The sequence below is a fragment of the Corvus moneduloides genome, chromosome 24 (genome assembly GCF_009650955.1).
Source record: "Corvus moneduloides isolate bCorMon1 chromosome 24, bCorMon1.pri, whole genome shotgun sequence".
Lineage (NCBI taxonomy): Eukaryota > Metazoa > Chordata > Aves > Passeriformes > Corvidae > Corvus > Corvus moneduloides.
This window is the reverse complement of record NC_045499.1, coordinates 1858120-1879483: the sequence shown is the minus strand read 5'-3', so window position 1 is coordinate 1879483 and position 21364 is coordinate 1858120. Positions and strand designations below refer to the sequence as shown.

Genomic DNA, 21364 nt, shown 5'->3' with positions numbered 1-21364 from the left:
CCTGTAGCCCCTTTGGGTAATGGCCTCGATTCTGTACACAAGGTGTAAGGTCAGGGGATGCCCACAGGAAATGCAGGGAGGAGCCAGCATTGCCCCATGAGCAGGGATCGATATGCCAAGGGTATAATATTGAAATACCAAGGGAAGGACATCCATTACCCATTGGCATGGCCGGAGGGAAAGGCCTGTGGCCACGGTGAATGTTTGGACCACAGCAAATGGCCTGGCAAATGGGCTGGCACAGTGGGGTGAGGGAATCGTGAGAGGGTGAGGAGTGAGGAGTGGGGAGGTGAAATGAAAAAGAGTCAAGAGAAGCACCATCTTTTGCAAGAAGTAGGTGCAAGGCATGCCAAGAGCTGAGACCGCAGACACACTGCTCTTCACATCACTTCCCTGCTCCAGATTTGCCTTGTCAGACCCGGCCCATGGTGCATTGTCCTTTGGGATGTTTAACATGTGCTGTAAAACACCTGGCAGCGTAACCTGCTTCTGCCATTTGGATGGAAAGATCCTGACTTCTACATTTCCTGATTGTTTTAGACTTAATTTCTCAGTCTTTAACAATGCAGCAAGAAGGGTAAGGGGGATTAGATACCTTCTAGTGGGAGGTGTCCCTGCCCATGGCAGGGGCTTGAAATTAGATGATCTTTAAGGTCCCTTCCAACCCAAACCATCCCATGATTCTCTGATGAGACTTGTGTGTCATTAGCCTGGTGAGGAGGAGTGCTCATGGAAGAGCTGATGGAAGGAGCAGTTCAGCTGCAGCCAGGAGCATCGCTGCAGTGACAGAGACTGATTCTTGGGAACACTCAGACCTTGTGCTCAGGGCTGGGGGCAGAGTGCCAGGGACAACGTGGCTGCAGTTTCAGAGGAACAGCAAGGGAAAACTGCCATGCAAAGGCCTGCATGGTGCTAACACAGGGGCCAGGTTCCCCTGCTGTATGAGGAAAGAGCTTCTCATGAGGGGATCCCTGTGACATCAATTTCCGCAGTGAGGCTGGTCTCATGCGCAGGTTTCCTCCTTACCACCTTCACCTGGAAAGCTGAGCAGTGTCCTGAGGTCCCTGAGCTTTGCTATCAGTCTGAACACATTCTAAAGGCTGATGAATAATTGCCTCATACCTCATAGTGCTCAACTTCGGCCTCATCAGGTAGATTGTGGTAACACTGGATTTATCCCCCTGTGTCTCTGAAATATGAACATTTCATAGATCAAGGATGAAGGGGAATGAGTGAAGTCCCCCGACATGACCAAGCTCCAGGTCAGTGCTCTGTGCAGAGGGATGGAAGGGGAAGGTGACCTGAACCTGTGCAGCCATCGGTGTTCGAGTGTGTGTATGCAGGGCCTCAGAGACAGCCATGGGGAGGGCATCGAGTCATGGCAGCTGAATTTCAGAGCTGGCCCCAAACTCTCGCTCCAAACACCAGCACACACAGACCATCATTCAGCATGTCCACCTTGCCTGCTATTAGGCAGGCCTCAGCCCTCGGTGTCCCCACGGCAGAGCAGAACAGAGCCCAGAGACCAAGTGCAGAGAGCAGCTGAAAGGGGACAGAGGCTCCTTATGGAGCTTCCCAAATCTTCCACCAAAGCAGCTGTGGAAGGGACTCATTGAAAATGCCCCTGGGATGGGATCTCTGCTTTGAAGGAAAGGGGAAAGCATTTTTCCTCCCATCAGGACTGTTTTGTCCAAGCAAGGAGAGGTGTGGTGGCCCTGGGGGCTGACTGTCACACACACACACAGAGCAGGTCCCTGGGGCCTCTGGTACGAGGTAGGTGGGCAGCAGCAGCGGCTCTGGCAGGTCTGTGCTCTCAGGTGTGGCTCAGGTGGGCTGGCAGTGCCGAGCAGCACTCTGGCAAGGGATGTGCAGGGTCTCCCACCACAAAAGCCACCTCATATTCCCCAACAGCTGCTCCGAGCTCTATCTGGAGCTCTTGAGGCAAAGGGAAAAATGCAAAAGTAAGAGCTGCGGCCCTGCCAGTGGGCCTGTCATGGACACGGCCGAGTCCCACAGAGCGAGGACCGAAGGCAGGGGCCAGGGCTCCTCCTGCCTTGGCACACTCACACGGAGCAGACCCTGGTGCTGGCAGAGAGAGAAAGCGTGTCCTGGCAGTGTCCTGCCCTCCCAGCCCCCAGCAGGGCCAAGGTGGCTCCCGGGGCACAGGCAGGGCTGGGAAAGGAGCGGCTGCTCCCCAGGACCGGCTCAAAATGCCGGAGGCCTCCTGGCTACAGCCAAAATAGCAACAATCAGCCCCAGAAGCGCTGCTCCTCTGGGAAATCTCCAGCCCATCTCTGACACGGACGTGATGAGGAACCAGTTCAGAGAGGCCATGCAGGCCTCGCCCATCCCCTCCACCTGAGATGACCCCGTTGTTTCCTCTCTCCCTGGATTCTCCCTCCCCATCCACATCCCTGCCAGCTCCTCCGCCCATCAGACAAAGGAGATAAATCACTTGGAAAGAGCAAATCTCCATTCATTTAAAAACCTTTTAATTTATTTTTTAAAAATAGCACTAATAAATTAAAAACATCTCCCAGAACGGCTGAATCCAAAACCCTCTGGCTTCAGGCATTTTATCTGCCTAACCTTGCCTCACAGGAAATGCCCTTACCACAGCACCCGTCTCATTATTCGGGTAATTAGTGGAGTCTGTAAATGCAGAGCAGAGCTGGAACCTACCAACTCCTCTGGAGAGTTGGATTTTCTATAGGAGAAAAAAAAAAAGAAAGAAAATTAATATAAAGTGCACCTTGGGCAATGAAGGCAGGAAGAAGGAAATGGGAAATATCTCCAGTACAGCTCATGCCAGGGTTGTTTAACACTTTCATGGCCAGGCAGGCTCTGCTGTTCTCCTGGAAAACTGTCTGCCAAAATTCTACCTTGCTCCTCTAGTGGATTTTTCTCCATCAGCATGTTTAATTTGAAGCCTTTTGTGCAGTTTCTTGATGCTAATCCCAAATCTGTGCAATTCCCAGAGCAGCTGATGGATTTGACCCCTCAGGGATGCCCTGTTTGCTGCACTGAGCTGCTTCCTCAGCATCCTGATGCTCCAGCCCTGCAGGGTCACCGTGGGTCCCCAGCTCATTAGCTTGACTGTACGATCCCAACCTGCCCTGCCAGAGGATGGAAGGGACTTCAGGAGAGGCTTAGGTACCCAGATTGAGGGGATGGAGAAAGGAAGGGGATGCGGCTTTTTGGAAAGAGGGACACAGCTGAGGGCCCTGGTTGCATGGGTCCCTGTTCCTGGTCCCAGAACAGAGCTAAGAAGTTCATTGTCTGCTCTGATCATTGTGTAAGTGGAAAGTGACTTTTCCAAACAGAGAAAGTCACCTGTCAAACTGAACTGGCAAATGCACCTGGCACTGACCAGGAGCACAGAGATCAGACCCTGTGTCTCCTTGGGCCCTGCTCCCAGTTTGCTGCAGGGGCCTGGAATGTGCCCTCCCTGGTACAGCTCGGCTCTGAACCAGTCGGTACCTTGTAACCAGGCTGAGCTTTGGCAGAACACAACCCCAGTCAGACATGACATTTTGCAGGTTTATAAAGAAAAAAAGAGAGGAAGTGAATGCGGTTCAGGTGAAAGGGTACTTCTGGGGCCACTGCACTTTTCCATGGCTCCACTGTAAGGCTCATCTCCATCGCAGGACTCTGCCTGTTCTCCCTTTGCCCACCAAATCCTCACACTCCCCTCTTGCATCTGGCCAGCTCTCCAGCCTGGCTTCCCCCACCGCTGATCTTGCAATGACCAACACCACTGAGGCTCTCCAAGCTCCAACCTCTGGGTCTGCAGACATGCTGTGACCCATCAGAGGTCCTCAGGCCCCTCTGGCTCTTCGGGCTCCCATTTGCCCAAAGCCTTTCCCTGTTTCCAGAGCCTTTCCTGGAGCAGGTGCCCGTGCCTCTGCCTCCCAAGGTGTGTGAGTGTGAATTGATGCCCGTGCAAAGGAGGAGCGACCCTTGCAGGCAGCAGAACGGCAGCAGAGGCAGCTGGGGGCACGTTTTCACCACGGATGTGCTGATGCACAGAAGCTCTGCCTCCATCCCATGCTCCCTCCTACCAGCAGCAGAGCTCCAGGGGCTGATCCCCAGCCATTTGTGCACCTTGGGGAGCAGGTAGAAATCCCCAGCTTCTTTCCTGCAGTTGGGGAATGCTCTGCTCTAGACCAGGCTTCCTCGAGCCTTGCCTTCCTCTCCAGCCTGGCAAAGAGCAGCCTCCTCCTGAGCCATCAGCTCTGTGGATGTTTCTGTGTGTCCTCGGTCAGCACCTTTGTGTCTGAATGTGCAGGGCAGTGTTAAACACATCAAACATTGATCCATTGCCTTAGAGAACAGACAGGAGTCCCGGGTGGAACAGCCACACACTGGACACTGCTGGGATTTGCAGTGGAGATCAGAGCTGTACTGGGAGGGATTAGTGGCTGCAGGGGTACAAGGCACAACCCAAGACAGTCCCCCCGTCCCAGCAATGGTCCACCAGTGCCACCGAAACCTGGTGAAGTGCTGCAGCACCGTGTCAGGGAGAGGCTGAGACATTTCCAGGCCAGGCTGTCAGAATGAATCCTCTTTCAGAGATTGCTGCTTGCTCCTGGCAGGAATTATGTACCCTACGTATCTGACAACCTTCCCACAGTAGGCAGCCCATCTCTGTTCCTTTGGGACACACATGCACTCCCTCAAGTTCCATCATAGCGTGGCTTCTTATAACTTACAAAAAAAAGGGGGTTTCTAGGACATGATTAATTTCCCAATGAAAACACTGACCCTAGCAGATGGATCCCATGGTGGGTCATTTCTCTCTCTGGTTCATGTGAACATCCCCCTCTTGCTCTCAGGTGTGGCTCAGGTGTCTTCCTTTAGGGGATGGACACATGGTCTGGAGCCAGAGAAGTGCTCCGTGTCCTTCCACATCCCCCTTCCCTCCTCTCACTTGTTAGAGGCACTGGCAGCTTCTCATGCCCCAGGCTGAGCTGGGGCTCACACTCACTGCTTGCCACTGCCAGGACAGCGGGGTGTGGGCTGATGCTACACAAAAGAAGGTGCTGGAAGCATTCCAAAAACACTCAGGATGCTTAGGGACATGGTTTAGTGTGGGGTTAATGGTTGGACTCAATGATCTTGGTTTTTCCAACCTTAGTGAATCTGTGATTCCATAAATTACGGCACCTGATTGTGCAATTGCTTTTCATATTTGAACTCATCTGGCAGCTCAGCCACGAGCCACGACTGGACGTATGGAGCCTGGGTAAAGCTGTCCGGCCAGTGCTGGGCAAGAGGTCAAACTACATGGTCCCCATGGCCCCCTTGGGCTTCCAGACTACCAATTAAATCATTTCCAGTGCTTGATTTGCCCACAGTAACCAGCACAACTAGCAGAGGCAGTAATTACATTTACTGGCAGCTTGATGAGGTGCCAGCACAGGACAGGTGGAAATGCAGGTCCTCAGAGGAGGCTGCACAAAGTCCCCTCCAGGCACCGTGGTAACATCTCCAACTCCACTGGGACTGAAATAGTCAGCAAATGTCCCATCTACAGCTTCTAATCTCACTTCATCTTCAGGTTTATTAGCTGCAAATTTGTGGTGTTTTGTGGCTTATGGAAGAATTTATAGTACTATATAATTTTATTTTTTTTGGCTTCCTGTGTGGAACCACTAATAGTCCCTAACAGGCAGAAAATTGACCTGAGACTCTTTCCTCTCCTTCTCTCCTTTTGGCACAACTGAAGATATTAATAGTTCCAGGCTGCTTGCTGTCAGCTTCAAATCACCCTGGCAGTTAAAGCCCAAAATAACTGGGCCTTTGATGTCAACTTACTTTTATTTCTAAATAAACAGGGTTGGTTAAGGTCTTCCAAATATGAAGCTATAGGCTCCCTCTAGCAACAGCAACAATGGAAAGCCAGCCAGTTCACTGTGTCTTGGGCAGACGGGGTGACCTTTCAGAGGCTTTCATTTCAAGTAGAAGAACAGACAAGGCTCCTCTTGCCATTCCACTGTCATGCTAGAGCTGGTAACTTTGAGCCCAGCTGAGGAAAGGGATTATTCATAGTCACTGCTCTTGCACATCAGTTCTGAACCTCTTGCCTGACTGATTTCACTTTCAATAGCCCTTGATAATGGGAAAAACTCCCTTATGCCATGCTCTTTATTTCTAGTTTCTTTTTTATGAGGCCTCCTATTGTTTGGCATAGGCATGGCCATGGTGTGTTGCCATCCTTCCACCAAGTAACGCTGCCGTTGATCTGCGTTGTGCCAAAACGGACAGCACTCCACAGCCAGGAAACCCCACATGTAGCACACAAAGCCTTGGGTCGGACCCCAGAGCTGGGACAGCACTGCCAGGTCCAGCTTCCTTGGGCCAAGAGGCCTCCTGGGCCATCCCAGCCTGTGCCACAGCAGTACAGTGGGAAGAGTGAAGTGGCTTTTTTAGCTTTCCCTGCATCATCCCAAATCTGGAAGCAGTGGGAAAGTGTCAGAGTGTGGAGCTGGGGATGCAAAGCATTGCCTGAGTACCTCAGATGAGGCAGGGAGAGGAAGGGGACCCTTCAAGGTGTTTGCTACGGCACCTCCATTTCCTACATCCACCAGCTCCTGGAGAGGGTTTGTGAATGATGGGCAGTTCACTGACGTGCCCAGTGGAGGAAATTTCGTGGCCACTGGAATCGAAAAGCAAAATCATCCCTGAGCCACTGAGCTGTGAGCTCTTCCAATCTGCCTTGACCCTGTGCTGGGGAAGAAGCTCCGGAGACCCACCATGGGGCACATGGGCTGGGCCAAATTCCCCATGGGAGAGCAGGCAGAGAGGAGATGTCTGGGACAGATGGAGCCCTGCTAGCACCTGTGCAAAGACCTGAGGACTGAATTTCACTAAATGAACAGAAACTTCCCCACTGACAGGAACACCACGGCGGGGGTTGAATGCTGCTTCTGGGTCATTGCTTGGACCAGAGCCCAATTCCAGTTCTGTGAAAGAAGGACAAGGGACAGGGAATTTTTTCTTACATCATGGTTTGGGTCTGAGCTTTGGGAAGAGTGCAGGGAAGAGATGACACCTGAGGACCGTCCTGAGTGCTGGTTTCTTCCAGCCCCCTCCAGCCAGCTGGACCCCATGAACTGGGCAGAGCTTGGCCAGGAGCAGCGCTGGAGACAAGTCAGGGCGGTGAGAGCAGCACACGATCCAGAGCAGCCACCCACAAGCAGCACTCAGGGACCTGTTCCCCAGAACAGCTGGGTTGTTTTCCAGGAGGGAGGCTCACCTCCCCAAAACCCAGGAAGCACGGGCAGGAGCGAGCACAGGCACATTGTCTCCTCTGCATAGAGCAGGGTTGCTGGCAGCTGGGATGGAGCAGCATGACTACACCTGGTTGCATTTCCACTTTCCAACAAGCCCAGTGTCTGCCAGCATTCCAAGATGGGCTTTTACCCAGCGGGAACACAATGAATGCTCTTTGTATCTGTCAAGTGCACAGGGGAGGGAGGCCCCGGGATGCTGCCAGGGCTGGGAACGGTGTGTGTTCGCTCAGGAAGAGCTGGTCTTGTACATACTTGCACACATGCAGAGGTACAAACAGAACCTTCATCTGCTGATGAAAGAGCAGCCTGCCTGGAAGAGATGCAGGCTGGAAAGGAAACACATTTTTAAAGACAGGAGCAAATATTACAGCACAGTGAATTATTCCTTGGAAATAATACTGGTTGCAGATCTAAGGTCCCTTGTCGTGTTAGTGAATCACAGGTGAGCTAAGCCTCCTCTCTGTTGGACAATGTTTTCCATCTGTCGGCAGCTCACAGACATGTCAGGTGTCACTGGGGAGGAACAGCCCTGTGCCATCACAAGAAGCCTCCCCAGTGACACAGCAGTGATGGGCTGAATGTCACCCGGGGCTGGGGCTTACAGTGCCTCTTCTCCAGGGACTGTCCCTTGGCATCACACAGGTTCTTCCCAGCCCCAGTTTGTGGGGCAGGAGAGGGAGGTGGCACAGGCAGATATCTCCTGCTTCCTGCTCCCTGTGGAATCTCCCTCTCACTTCAGGGAGTCACTGCAGGGTGAAATTTTTAAAGGTATTATGCACCTTATGTGCATTATTTGGGCTGTCAGTCGACTTAGGCTGCTAATGCCTCTGATTTCAACCAGTGCAGTGATCTGGAGGTTAATCAGATTTGCCCAATGCTTTGAAAATGCCCAGTGGGGTCCTGCCTGCACTTCCTGTTGCTTGTTCCCTTGGGAAATCCACTCCCGTATGTCCCTGAGCAGCAGAGAAGGGATGTGTCATTAACAGTCCTGATAACCAAGCTGAGCAATGAGAGCCCTCAGCCAGGCCCCTATGGATCCTGGCAGGTGCCATCTACAGACACTGGCCAAGAGCATCCAAGCAGCTGATAGGGAGCCACAAGCAAAGAGTGAAGCTATGAGCAGTCATGTGTTGGGCTATTTATTCTTGAACAGATCAATTTGGGCTCAAGCGGAGAAGACTGAGGAAAACCAGTGACGTGCGTGGAGCCAGATAAGGACAGAGTGTGACAGAGCGAGTGCAGGGAGAGGCAGAGCTCTCCTGTCTAACAGATGTGAGGTGGCGTGAAGAGGGGACACATCGCTCCTGTTCCACTCCTGGGCCCTGGGACAGGCATAGCAGCTTCAGGTGTGCTGGGGCCCTGCCACCACACTGCAGGGTGGACACTGGGCAGGCAGAGCTCACGGCCTCACCACCAGCCCTGTGCTCCTTCCCTGCTGATTGCCAGCACTGCCAACTATTAGACAACATGAACCCTTTCTGGGTCCTACAGGAGCAGGGAATTTGCTCAAATCCCTACACATAGCACCAGCATCCACATCCCTGTGTAACTGGAGGAAGGAAAAGTGCCCTCGGCGTCCGGGGACAAACCCTGCCAAAACAGGACCTGCCACAGCACCTGGGCTTCTTGGGGAATCCAGCAACAAGGTGTGGACCTTGTCAGAGCTACACAAGACAAAATCTGCCCACGACAATCTCATTCCATATTTTTCTTTTCGGTTTGTGCCCTATCTTGTAATTCCATGATAAGCATTCCCTAACACATAAATCATATAAGTGGGAAGTCCTGGAAGGACCAATTTGGAGAGACTGTCTGGGTTGATTTCCCATGTAAACACCTTCAGGGCAAAGCTGAGGTGGGGCCACAGAGTCGTTCCCAAGCAGGGGCACTGGTAGTGAGGGAAGATGTAAGAGACAAAGGGGCCAAGAGAGATCATAACGTAATGACCATGCCTGAGCCCAGAGGATGAGAATTACAGGGTAATTGGGCAGCAGCTCATTGCTGTGTAAATGCTCAGTTATTTCTGTTCCATAAACCACAATCCAGGTTACATGGTAATTACTTTGAGGTTCATTAAGTGTAATTATACAGTAATCTCCAGGAGCCAGTAATCATGTTCCAAAGTATCTACCACTTAAAACTTGGTGAGTGTCATGCAGGTAGGAAGCAGTCGCATGGTTTTCAGACTTCAGTGAATTGGAAAGTGGGATGGCCAGGATAGGATCAAATGTTACTGTGACAGCCAAAATTGCCTTCCAAGGAGAATGTTGGGCATGCTAGAGAAGTGCTGCACACCCAAAGCCCAGCCAGTCTCCATGGGCACCCTCCAGCCAGCAGCAGGATTGGTGCCTCTGGAGGGCTGCTCCTCCCAGGTTGCCAGCAGTGCCCCATTGGTCAAATAAATCCTTTTCCAGAGGTTAAGCCCCTCCTTGGAGAACAAACACAACTCCTGAGATTTCATTCACACTCAGATGTCTCTTTCAGTTGCCAAGTCAAGGTGGGTAAGTTCTACACCTGCCACTACAACCAACATAGCATATTTTATTTGTTTTACTACACAGCAAATTAGACTTAATGCTCAACACTGTCAGTACTCCTTGCATATCACTTCCAGCTTTGGCTTACAGATTCCAATGTGGGGTTGACCCCAACCACCAGGAGTCTTCCCGCAGACTCCTCTTCCCACTGCTCCCAGTCACAGCATGTCCCCGTGGCAGGGAGACCCAGCGTGCCCAGGACAAACACTGAGGGAATGGTCCCCTGATCCCCTCTGCACCACAGGGTGAGGGGGGCCCGGAGAAGCCCTTCATGAGACCCACACAACTGACATTGTTTGTGTTTCTTGTCCTTCAAAGAATCCCATTTTGGAAAGGCAAGAAAAATTACTCAGAGCCAAAGCCCCGGGGGTGAGCTCCTGAGAGAAGGGGCCAGGGCCCTCAGGAGATGGGCTGGGCATGGGGCACTTGGCAGGGAGGAGTCCCATGGCAGCAGCCATGGCTTGGACTGGTTCTCACCTGACAGTGTTGCAGGAACGTGTTTGATTGTGTTTCCAGGCAGTGGCTGGATCAGCCTGGTAGGAAAAACCTGTCTCCCATGTTAGCGACCAAGTTTCCGTGGCTTCAGAGCATGGATACACATGGTTGAGTTCCTGCAGAAACATTAATGAATGTTTTTCCCTTCTCTGTCTTTCAGGGATCTGAACTACAACGAGCTGCTGGAATTCCCCGGGGCTATCAGGACGCTGGGTCGACTGCAGGAGCTGTGAGATTTTCCATTTATTCCTTTACAAAACCACTTTCTGTGGGAGAGTGACCAATAAAGCATCGCGTGTGCTCTGACTTGAGGAAAGCACTCAATCCAAGCCTTTCTTTTCCTTCCCAGCCCTCTCCACTGCATCAAAGCAGTTTATCTCCTCAATTTCCATCAGCTCTGACCACCTCCCCATCAGCCTCTACACCATGGCTGGTGGAGGGGACTGGGAGTCCCTGTCAGCCTTGGAGCAGGTTCCTCCTCCAGTTCTTCAGTCTCCTGTGGCATCCAAGGGGCTCAAACTCATCTGTTCTCTGGCTAATTCTGATGTCCATTCCCCAGCTTGGGACCACAACCTGGACTTACCCGTGTTATTGTGAGGCCATTGTTTCTGCAGGCCCTGTGCGACCTCCTCTCATGTGCAGAAACTGTTTGATCTCCCTTAGGATAAATTTATAATAGGGAATTAGCAAAGTTTGTGACCATTTTAGTAGATAGCTCTCCTTCCTCTAACTGGTCAGCCTGGGAGACACTAAAAATAAGAAACCATCCCACTTATCACCCACAAAGGTAGAAGCCCCAGGGTGGGGTCAGTTGATGTGGATCCACAGTTCTTGTGTCACACTGGTGCCAGGCTGGGGTGGGACAAAAGCAGCTGCTGTCATGTTTCTGGGAGCCTTGGAGTAAAAATCTGACACTAGTTTTTTCTTTACTGGAAGAATTCTCATGAGATTTCTCTGTCCAGCTCAGATATCATCATTACTCTCACCTTCAAAATGAGAATAAGAGCCTTAATCCCCTTTGAGATGGCTTTTGAAATACCTGTTACTAAAGAAGAGGCAAATTCCAAACAGTCATCAACTGATCACCCACTCAGACTCCTCTGGGATAAACAACCTGGGCATCACCCAGAGCCTGGTCCTAGTCTAGCCACAGGAACCTGTGGTTGCCTTTGCTGTGCAGGAGGTCAGACTGTGGCCACAGAGCTCTCTTCTCCTGGAAAAATTTTCTGAATAGAAATTTTCTCAAGCTTAAGCAAAAATATCCCAGCTACACCTACAAATCCTTTAAAGTCTCCTGGGACGATAATTCCTGGCGCGCTCTGGTTGGCAGCTGTGGAGCTGTAATGGAGACCATCCATAAAAACTGTAGTTCCTGGAGGGTAGAAAATTTTGCATTTGGCTTGTTTCTGTTTCCCAACCTGTGAGGTGCTAAACCTTAAGTCCTTGTATCCTTGGTGGGGTCGGTGGAGTCACATATGGAGCACCCACAGAGTAAATGCAGCAGATTTTGTCCTGCCAAACCACAGACCTTGTTCACCTGCTGGGATGATGCTGCACCTGGGAAGGAGCCTACATATCCTATTTGATGTGTATTTTGAAGGGTCTCTGGCTTTAAAAGTGATGAGGAAAGAAGGTTAAGTTAATTAATATCAAGATATTTGTTTCTCCCAACAGCGGTTTTCATAACAACAACATCAAAGCTATTCCAGAGAACGCATTTGTTGGGAATCCCCTCCTCCAAACAATGTAAGAAAATTAAATAATGTTTCCTACATCTTTATATTACCCAGAAAGGGACGTTTCCTGATGCCTTGGGTTGGGATTTCTGACAGTGGTCACAACAACAATCTGATATTTGCTGTCCCTGTGCCAGGACAGGCTGAAATTGCTCCTTCTCAGCTCCTTTTTGGAATTGCTGTGGGTTCTCCTTTCCCTGCAGCTGAACTTTGCTGCAGCACAGGCTGATAGCAAGGGAGGAACAAAATGCAGGTGGTCTGCATGGAAACTGTCTAAGCCCTGGTTGACATCTGCTGGTGTTTATTCCTTGTGTTCAGAAAAGCAGCTGCATGTGTCAGAGAGCTGGGATACCAGGCCCTCGTGTGTCTGCCCCAGACCTGCAGACACAAAGCTCTGCACATGAATACACCCAGCTGTCTGCTCATTTCTCCTCTGACCCAGGCACAGGTAGTGATTTTTGGATAATTCTCTGAACCACACAGATACTGAAAACTGTGGCAAGTGACAAAAGTTCTGCTTGTCCAAACTGGACTTAAATTATAGAAATACCAGTATCTGGAAAGCCATGGTGACACTGGGTGAAACCATTCACTGCTCCAGCCAGAACAACCAGCCTCATCCCCATCTCCCTTGGGCAGCACCCACAGAGTGATGATGGGGGCCCACACACCCAGAACGTTCATCTCTCCATTGGATCTGCCCATCTCAAGTCTCTCACAGTTTGTGGGGGGAAGTGCTTCTTGTAGGAGGTGACTCAACTCCTCCCATATCTCTCTGCGTCCCAGAAGAGCTCACTTCTCTCCACTGACTGTGACAAGGGGGAAAGGTGCTGCTGCTGTAGGCGTGTGAGACCTGAGGAGGTGTCCTCCAGTGCAAGGTGTTTCTCAGTAGGATTGAAGGAAGGCTTTACACCTTTCTAGCCCCTCTGTTTCAGCAGGACCCCAAAGGGCCCATTCAGAGCAGCAGGAGACCTCGGTTGTACCAATGTCCAGCTGAAACAGGCCAGTGGGAGAGCCTGTGGCTATCTGGGAACAAGACTTGCCCACAGCACAGCAGCACCTCGTGCATGGATTACTGCTGGTAGCTCTGGGGCTCCTGACCTGTAACAGCATCTTCTCTTTGTGTGCAGCAGGCTCTGACGAGTTCCTCTTTCCCATTGCAGCCATTTTTATGACAATCCCATCCAGTTTGTCGGACAGTCTGCTTTCCAGTACTTGCCAAAGCTCCACACTCTGTAAGTTCACCAAGCACATCCTCAGAGAGGTAACATCCAAGCTCCAAGCCCTATGCACTGGGCACCTTTGTGGCCTCCTCCCTCCCTTTTTCCAAGAGCCCCTGTGCCAACAGAGGACCATGAAGCCACTCTGTTGGCCAGCCCCAAAGGCTCCAAGGAGCAGACACTGCAGATGTTTTCTTTTGAGGAAGGATAATTTTGAAAAGGGCATTTTGGAGGCAGCCACTAATTCCTCCTCCCCACACAGCTGACAGGCACTGAGGCCTTCCAGGGTCTCCACAGCTGTGCCAGGAGCAGCAGAGACCTCACACACAAGTGCCACAGCTTTTGCTGCTGTTGCATAGTTGCCCAAACAGACGGACACTGAAGGCATCTGCCTTCCTGCACAAGATGGAGAAGTGGAGGAACACGTCCCAACAACGTGGCACAAATCATATCACTGGGCAGCCAGCAGTGGCAGTGCTTTCTTCACATGTTTGGCCCTAGGCCTGCCCCAGGGCCAGCAGCACAGGCTGGGCACCACCTGGACCACAACAGCTGCCCCATGCTGGCTTTTCAGCCAACCTGTTGTGGCACAGCACTAAAAATATAGAGGCAGAGGCAACCTCATAAATCTCTATTTATAAGCCTCACCCAGGCATATAAAATAAATCATTCAAATAGGCCTGCATTCTTTAGATCCAAATGCATAGACCCGGGGAGGCTTGGGTGGGATGCCCTGCTTACATTCCCCGTGGTAATTGCTTGGGGTTTTTTTATTTAATTTGGGTAGAGATCATGCCAAGAATGTCAGTGGCTGGGAGAGGCTTTGAGCTTGCCAAGCCTCCTTGCACAGAAGTTCCCAGCTCCATCTCGCTGTATCCACACAGAGCGAGGCTTCTGCTCCAGCCACAGGGACAAGCTGGGTCTGGGCCTCTGATCACCACATCTGGGTGTGAGGAAGCAGATTTGCCACTGTGGCTGATGGCACTGGAACCTTGGGCAGTTGCACTTGCCTCCAGCTCTCTGCCCACCTCACCTCACCCTCATTTCTCTGCAGGTCACTCAATGGAGCAACGGACATCAGGGAATTCCCGGACCTTAAAGGCACCACCAGCCTAGAAGTTTTGTGAGTGGCACCTCTCTCCCTTTTACCCTGCTAGCTGTGCTCTTCCTCCTTCAAGGTGGTCCAGGCTGTTTCAGTGAGGACAACTTTCCCAGTGCTGTGCAGTATTCAGCTCTGCCTCTCCCTGGTCACTCACCCTTCTGCTTCGTTTCACCCCTGTGGCTCCTGAACGCAGCTTTCCTCCCCGTGAGTGGCTCTCTCAGTATTCTTGAGTGTGCTCCAATCTTTTTTTTATTTTTTTTTTCTTCCTTCCCTCCTGCATCTGTGAAGGAGTGAACCTCTGAGTGCAGTGCTTCTGCTGAGCCCCAGTGTCTCTGCCCATACTGAGACCAGCACCACGGTGCAGTTCAGGAACATGTGCCACCCACGCTGGGGCTCCTGCAACTGCTCTGGTCCCCTCCTCACCCCACCGGGCCCCGGAGAGCAGGGCCTTGGAGGACACGCTGCCTCTGGCCTCACATGGTTCTCCTCTCTCGGGCACTGGTCCCTGTGCTGTGCCCAAACTGGGAGCACCCCAGGCCAGGGTGTGACCTGGCCATGCCATGTCTCGGGGACACTGGGACACACCATCCATCCCTCATACACAGGCTTCTGAGGCAGTCCTGGCTCCAGGCCTGTCCAGCCTGGCCGATGGGCACTGGGATGGCAGAGCCCACTACAGAGGGCACTGCCACCTGCCCCAACAAGGCCAAGGACAGCTGTGAACTCAGTACTCAGCAGTGGCCCAGAACTCTTCATAGGCACATTCACCTTAGCCAGGCCCAGCAGCAGTGCCTGTTTCCAAAACTGCCAGGCAGCTTTTTATCCACTCCAGGTATTTCATTGTCCCATTGATATTGTCTCCCCTGCCACTATCTGGGATGGCAGCTGGGCTTCTGGGTCACACAGTCTGGGCACTGGCTGCCAGCAACACCATTTCTTCTCCATCCCTCTAGGACCTTGACCCGGGCAGGCATCCATTTCCTCCCCAGAAGGATGTGCCAGCAGCTGCCCAGCCTCCGAGTCCTGTGAGTAACACGTGTCTCTGTCCTGCCTGGTCCTTAAAAAATGCCATCAGGAACTGGGCTTTCCTTTTGTCTAGCTCAGGGAGAGGACCAGCTGTGGAAGACCATCCTGTGGTTCTTGTTCCCATTATCTTTTCCATGCAGAAATCATCACCTTCTTAATCACTCCCTTGAGCTCTTGCTTGTTCTTGAACTTGCTGTTTCATCCCAGCATGATGCTCTGGTCTCAGGGCTGCAGTCAGGCACATCCTCCTTGCTCAGCGCCAGTAGGAACTGCCCCCTCCATGCAAGGAGAGTAGAGAGGGTACAAAAGGAGGTGGGTAAGAATGGCCACAGCATTTCAGAGCTCCCAGCTATGCTGAAGCTCTTAGACCAAAAACAAGGGGGAAATCACATTCACCCTCTGGCCCAGCCTTGGCTTATTGCAGTTGGAGCTCCAGCAAGTGCCATCATCCGGAGGAAGGATCCCAGGAGCGATCAGGTCTGACCTGATGGAGACCTGCAAGGCCACATTTCCTCATGAGGGGCAGCAGAGCCAGATCAGGGTTTTGCTCAGTATCTGTTTCTTTGGCTCTGCCTGCTTAGCCAGGCACTGAATGATGCTGGGGCAGTCATGCTTTCTCCTTTAGCTTGGTACATGATGAAATCAACATCTCAGAAAGATTCTGCAACATCTCAGGAATCACACCCCTGGTTCCTGAGATCCCCAACTATGTCTGCAGTCAAAGACATCCTCAGGAAATGCGTCATGAGCCAGATTTGTACAAGTTTGCAGCCTTAGGGCAACAGGAGGCTTGCCTCCCATCAGTCTTTATACAAGCAAGCTGAAAAAGAAAACAAGTTTGTTCCAGGAAAGCAACAGGAGTCAATTCTTGATCACAGAAATTGGAAACAAGAGTAAAACACAAAAATAAAAGAAGACAATTTGTAACTTAGGAGATTACAGGCTTTTGGTTCCAGCTGTCCCTGTAGGGAAGATCTCTCATCTCTAGACATCTGGACCAACTCAACGGATGACTTGCTATGAAAGTGCAGCCTTTGGACTGGCCCAGGCTCTTGGGTCCCAAACCCCTGTTTATGTTTGCAAGTTATCAGTTTGCAAACCCTCACAGCAGAGCCTGTTCTTGGTGCCTACCCTCTCCACGTGGGAGGGTTTTATTGGGATACACCACCTCGTTCCTTGCTCCTTGTTCCTCTTCCCTAGTGAGCTTTCCTGACATTAATTGCATTGCTTTCAGAGTTTGGAGAGAGAGTATGTGGGCCAGTGTTTGTGCATGTTTACATGTCTCTTGCCTTTGAAATGCCTTGGCCCTCTGTCCCCATAGACCCTGGGGTTGTTCTCTGCCTGTCTCTTGGCAGCCATAGGAGCTATGACTGTGACACATCTGACCACAGATGACACAGTTAAAGCCGCACTTCTGGCCTCACCCCACAGTGTGGATTCTCTGCAGGGACCCTGCACAGGGGCTGTAGAGGGTCACGGCCATGCTGGGATGCCACCCATGCTGAACCCAGCTTTGGCATCAACCTGGCATCATCCTGCTGCTTTCATCCAGAGCTTCTGCTCAGGGTGGAGATTTCTTATAGTCATGGTACATCCTGAGCTGGAAGGGACCGACAAGGATCATTGAGTCCAACTCCTGGCTCTGCACAGGACACCCCAGCAATCCCACCCTGTGCCTGAGAGGGTTGTCCAAATGGTCCTTGAGCTCTGGAAGATTTGTCTTCCTTCTCCAGCAGAAATAGGCGAAGCTCCCCTGAGCAGAGCTGAAGTCCCTTGACGCCATCAGCACCCTCATCCTGGTATGTTCCCAACAGAGCACGAGTGACTGGGGCTGCTCTGTTTGTAGATTCTGGGCTGCACTTGGTTACCCTCACTCTGGAGGAGCCAGAAATAACTCCTGGGGCTGGTTCTCCCCCATAGCTGTTAGCTAAGCTACAGCCCTGTCAAGCCCAGTGAATTGACACAGGGACCAGGGACAAGTGTCTGATGCCAAGGCTCTTTCTCCATACTGGCTGACAGCCTCCAGAGCCAAGCACAAACCTTTTGCTTGCTTTTCTCTCCCTCCTCCTCTCCGCCACGGAAAACTGGTGGTGAGGGGGTTGGCAAAAAAAATAATTGAAATATTTTTAGGAGCAATCTATTGGCAGAAAGATGGAAACCGAGTTTGGAAAGTCGGCAGAGAATCCACATACAAAACTTTACCCTGGGGCAAATTTCCCTTGAACAACCACAAATCCAGTCTCTGCTGGTGGGGGAAAGAGCTGGGTTTAAATGTTACTCCTTACCCAGCCTCTTTCAGCTTCAATAAATTCTCATTAAGCTGTGCCAGGGTGGGTTTTCCTTTGACTATCAAGCCAGTCTACTCTAGATGCTGACATGACACTGGGCCATGAACCAGTGGGAAGAGGAGTTTGCTGCAAACTCCTTTCAAGTGACAGCACCTGAAAGAACGGGGACCAGAGGTTTTCACAGTCTGGGATGTCCTGAACCAAATCTCTGCCAATGCCACAACCCTTTCCCTAACCTTGGGAGAAAGCCAGGAAAGGCTGAATGGGGAGCAGGCAATGGGCAGTGGGTTTGCTGTGCCAGGAGGGAGGAGAGCAGCTGGCTGGACAAAACCTCCCTGGGCTCTGCAGACACATCTGCAGCTTCTGGGAGCTCTGGCAGAAATCTCTCTCTGCTGTGCCTGCAGAAAGCAGGGCTGTGCATGGCAGAAGTGGCACACAGCTGGGTGGTTTCACAGGTGGCTTTCACAGCTGACCTGAGGCTGGGGAGGAGGACAAGCCCAGCTGTACGAGCAGCTCCATCAGCCCACAGGCTGTGCTGCAGGGAGCTGGGCTGGGGATGGAGGAGTGGGTAAATCATGGGGCAGCCCTTGCCTTGCACAGAGACACTCAGAGCCAGCATCAGGTGCTGAGTGCGAGATCCCACTCACCGGGGTTGCCAAAAGTGGAGCTGTGCAGAATGAAGTGAGGTCACCTCACTCTCCAGCAGTACCTGCCTTCCAAGGGAGGGCTCAGGGGCACTGCCTTTTGATGTCCCAACGTTCCTGTTCTGTCCTTCCCCTGCAGAGAGCTGTCACACAACCAAATTGAAGAGCTGCCCAGTTTCCATCAGTGCCAGCAGCTGGAGGAGCTGTGAGTATGGAGCTCGTTCCTACTGTGCTCTGGGGGAAAAAGGGCTGTTCTGAGGAGAGGGGCAGTTCCCACACACAAAACTGCCTAAGCACTGGGAAAGTTGGGCATTACAACTCACTGTTTGGAGTGCAAATGGACCAGAGCTCCACTCTTTGCCCTTGTGCACATACAGAATAAAAATACACTCCCTGTGCATAGGAGCTGAATTCACTCAGGTCCTTTCAGAGGTCCCAGACACTTCAAACAGAAGTAGGATGTGACAGCACTGAATTCACTTCACTAACTCCAGTCCCACTATGAGCTAATCAAGAATGGGGTTTAATGTCCACCATAAATGTCTTCTGCTTCAAGGAGGGGTCCCATGCCATGGGCACAAAGCAGCTCTTATCCACCCTGCCCAGAGCCAGCCCCTCCTGAGATAAGGGGGATTCTTTCCTCAGGTGTAGCACTTGAACTGGGTCCTCTGCAGGCCCCGAGAGGCACCACTGTTGCTCTGAGACAAAGTTATTCACATCCAGCTCAGAGTGTCTGCAGATCTGGCCCTACACTTCAAATACAACACAAGTTCTTGGCCTTTTTGAGAAAAACTAAAAACAAACAAAAAAAAAACTTTAAAAAAATTAGAATAGACTCCGTGATTTTTTATAGAATTCTGCTGCCTGGAAGAACAGATGTATGGGAGCAACATCCCCATAAAAAACCCCACAGGAGAGGTTGTCCCTGCTCTCTGCAGCACCCAGCCTGGACAGCCATCCAGCCTTAGCAAACTGGATGTTAGGACACTGTGAAACCACACGAAAATGAGAGTTACACAGCCCCTGCTGCCTTTTATGGCAGCTGTGAGAGTACCCCCAGGAAAACATTTGAAAAACATAGAAAGTACACCAAAAAAAAGACAAATGTTCAGAATTCCAAACGTGCAGTTTCACACATTCTGCCTAAGTTCCTTCTTACAAAATTTTATAATATGCCAAATTCGATTTAACATTAATAGGAAACCACAATAAATCCCAGTTTCTGGCTGAAGTCAAACAGATTATACCTTAAATTAACATTTTTTCACAAAATGAGTATTTGGTCCCTTAACCCCAAAGTTATTGTCCTGTAAGCCCCACCCCCACCAAGCATCAGCATTCCTGATGGTTTGGAACAAGTCTGGTGGTGCCTGGTGGTACAACCTGGCACACAAACCACTCAGGTGTGCCATGGCTCTGCTGTAACTGCCGCTGTGCAGACCTTTACCTGCACCACACAGGTCATCCCTCACAGCTAAACACCCCTAAATTATTTTTCACCACCTTGCTCCAATACCCCTTCTGCTCAAACTCCACCTCTTCCAGTCAGTGAGACCCCCAAATTTGTGCCCAGAGCTTCCAGTGGCCCCCACATGAAATCCTGGCTAGAGGTAGAAGCGATGCCAGCCTGGTGACGTGGGGCACCAAGGGACCAGCCTCAAATGTCCACCTTTGGAACAGGAGCTTGGCCAAATACCAGCAGAGACATTACAGCCAGCACATGAGGGTCCTTGTGTGAGATGAGTCAAGATCATTTCTGAGTCTAAAGGCAGGTTAACTACCTGAAAGATGCCCAGGGAGCTGCTGTAGGTGGAGCACCAGGCAGTGTCTGTCTCCCCTTGCAGAAGGTGGGGACACAGCTTCTGCAGGTCTGGGAATTCATGATGGGCATTCTGCAGGAATCTTCATAAATATTCTCCATTGTTTCACGTTAGGGAAAACAAAACTGAGGAACTGAGCCTTTCCCACAAGGTGCATGGTTGGAGCATCCAGGATGTCTCTTGAGGGTTTGGGAAGTGTGTAGGTCAGTCAGCAGAGTCTGTGTAAACTCTCACCCTGCTCTTTCCCCTTCCCCAGGGGATGAAGGAGACAGCTGGAAAGGAGATGTGGAGGGCTGAGGCACTTCATGTGCAGATGTGGATGGTGGATTTTACAAGACATCAATATTTTTCTTCAAGAAACACTGAGATGCCTTCAGCCCTCAAACCTTCATTCTCACCAAGGCAAAGGGCAGCACCACGTGATCCTTCCTGAAGGGTCACACAGAGCTGGTTGCTGATCACTGGCTCCAAGCTCTCAGCTTTTCCTCTGGAAAAAGCAGTTTGGAGGCTTAGGGCAGAGCAGAGTGGGAAACCAGTGTGGATTTGGAGTTAACAGGGCACCTTTGGCCACTGCACATCAACAGTTCTTTACTGAGTCATGATGGCATCAAAAGCAGAGGCTGGCTGAGCCCTGGAGCTGCCTGGAGGAGAGAATGGCTCTGACAGGTTTTGCTGCTCATCCTGTTTAATTCTTGAAATAAGAGCAGGTCTCCCAAGCACAGCAACTTCCGCTGTGACAGTCTGCATCTGCTGCATCGGAGCAAAGATCTCCATAAAGTAGGAACACTGCCTTCAGCTCTCTTCTCAAAGCAGTTTCTGTTTTTCCAGTGGTCTCCAGCACAACAAGATCCACGAGATTAGAGCAGACACCTTCATGCAGCTGATGGCCCTGCGCTCCATGCAAGTATTTTCTGCCAGGGGACCAGCTGGGGTCATGCTGGGGAGGGGGAACTGTGAACCCAGATGGGCTGTGGGAAGCTCCCAACCCCGCTGCCTGTCTCTGCTGGGAGGCTTTTCTGTTGAGTCCCTCTTCCATTCTGCCTTAGAGAAGAAGAGGGTACAAACCATTCTTTTGGCTTCCCCTGTGCCTGCAGACCCCCCTCCTTTCCTGCCCCCCTCGTGCCCACACCCCACATGCTCTCACCACACACCGCAGCTCTGCCAAAGCAGAGCCCACATCACAGACCGGCCTCCTGAATGC

General features: G+C 51.5%; 1 protein-coding gene across 2 annotated transcripts in view; it reads left to right on the top strand.

Annotated features, from left to right (window-relative positions):
- Positions 1 to 21364, top strand: part of LGR6 (leucine rich repeat containing G protein-coupled receptor 6) — a 152684-nt gene that overhangs the window by 114512 nt on the left and 16808 nt on the right. For both annotated transcript variants that reach the window (XM_032133239.1, XM_032133238.1), the window contains 7 exons: positions 10488 to 10556; positions 12002 to 12073; positions 13227 to 13298; positions 14338 to 14406; positions 15339 to 15410; positions 18483 to 18548; positions 20992 to 21063. In XM_032133239.1, the coding sequence (XP_031989130.1) occupies positions 10488 to 10556; positions 12002 to 12073; positions 13227 to 13298; positions 14338 to 14406; positions 15339 to 15410; positions 18483 to 18548; positions 20992 to 21063 (492 nt within the window). The remainder of the gene's footprint in view (positions 1 to 10487; positions 10557 to 12001; positions 12074 to 13226; positions 13299 to 14337; positions 14407 to 15338; positions 15411 to 18482; positions 18549 to 20991; positions 21064 to 21364) is intronic.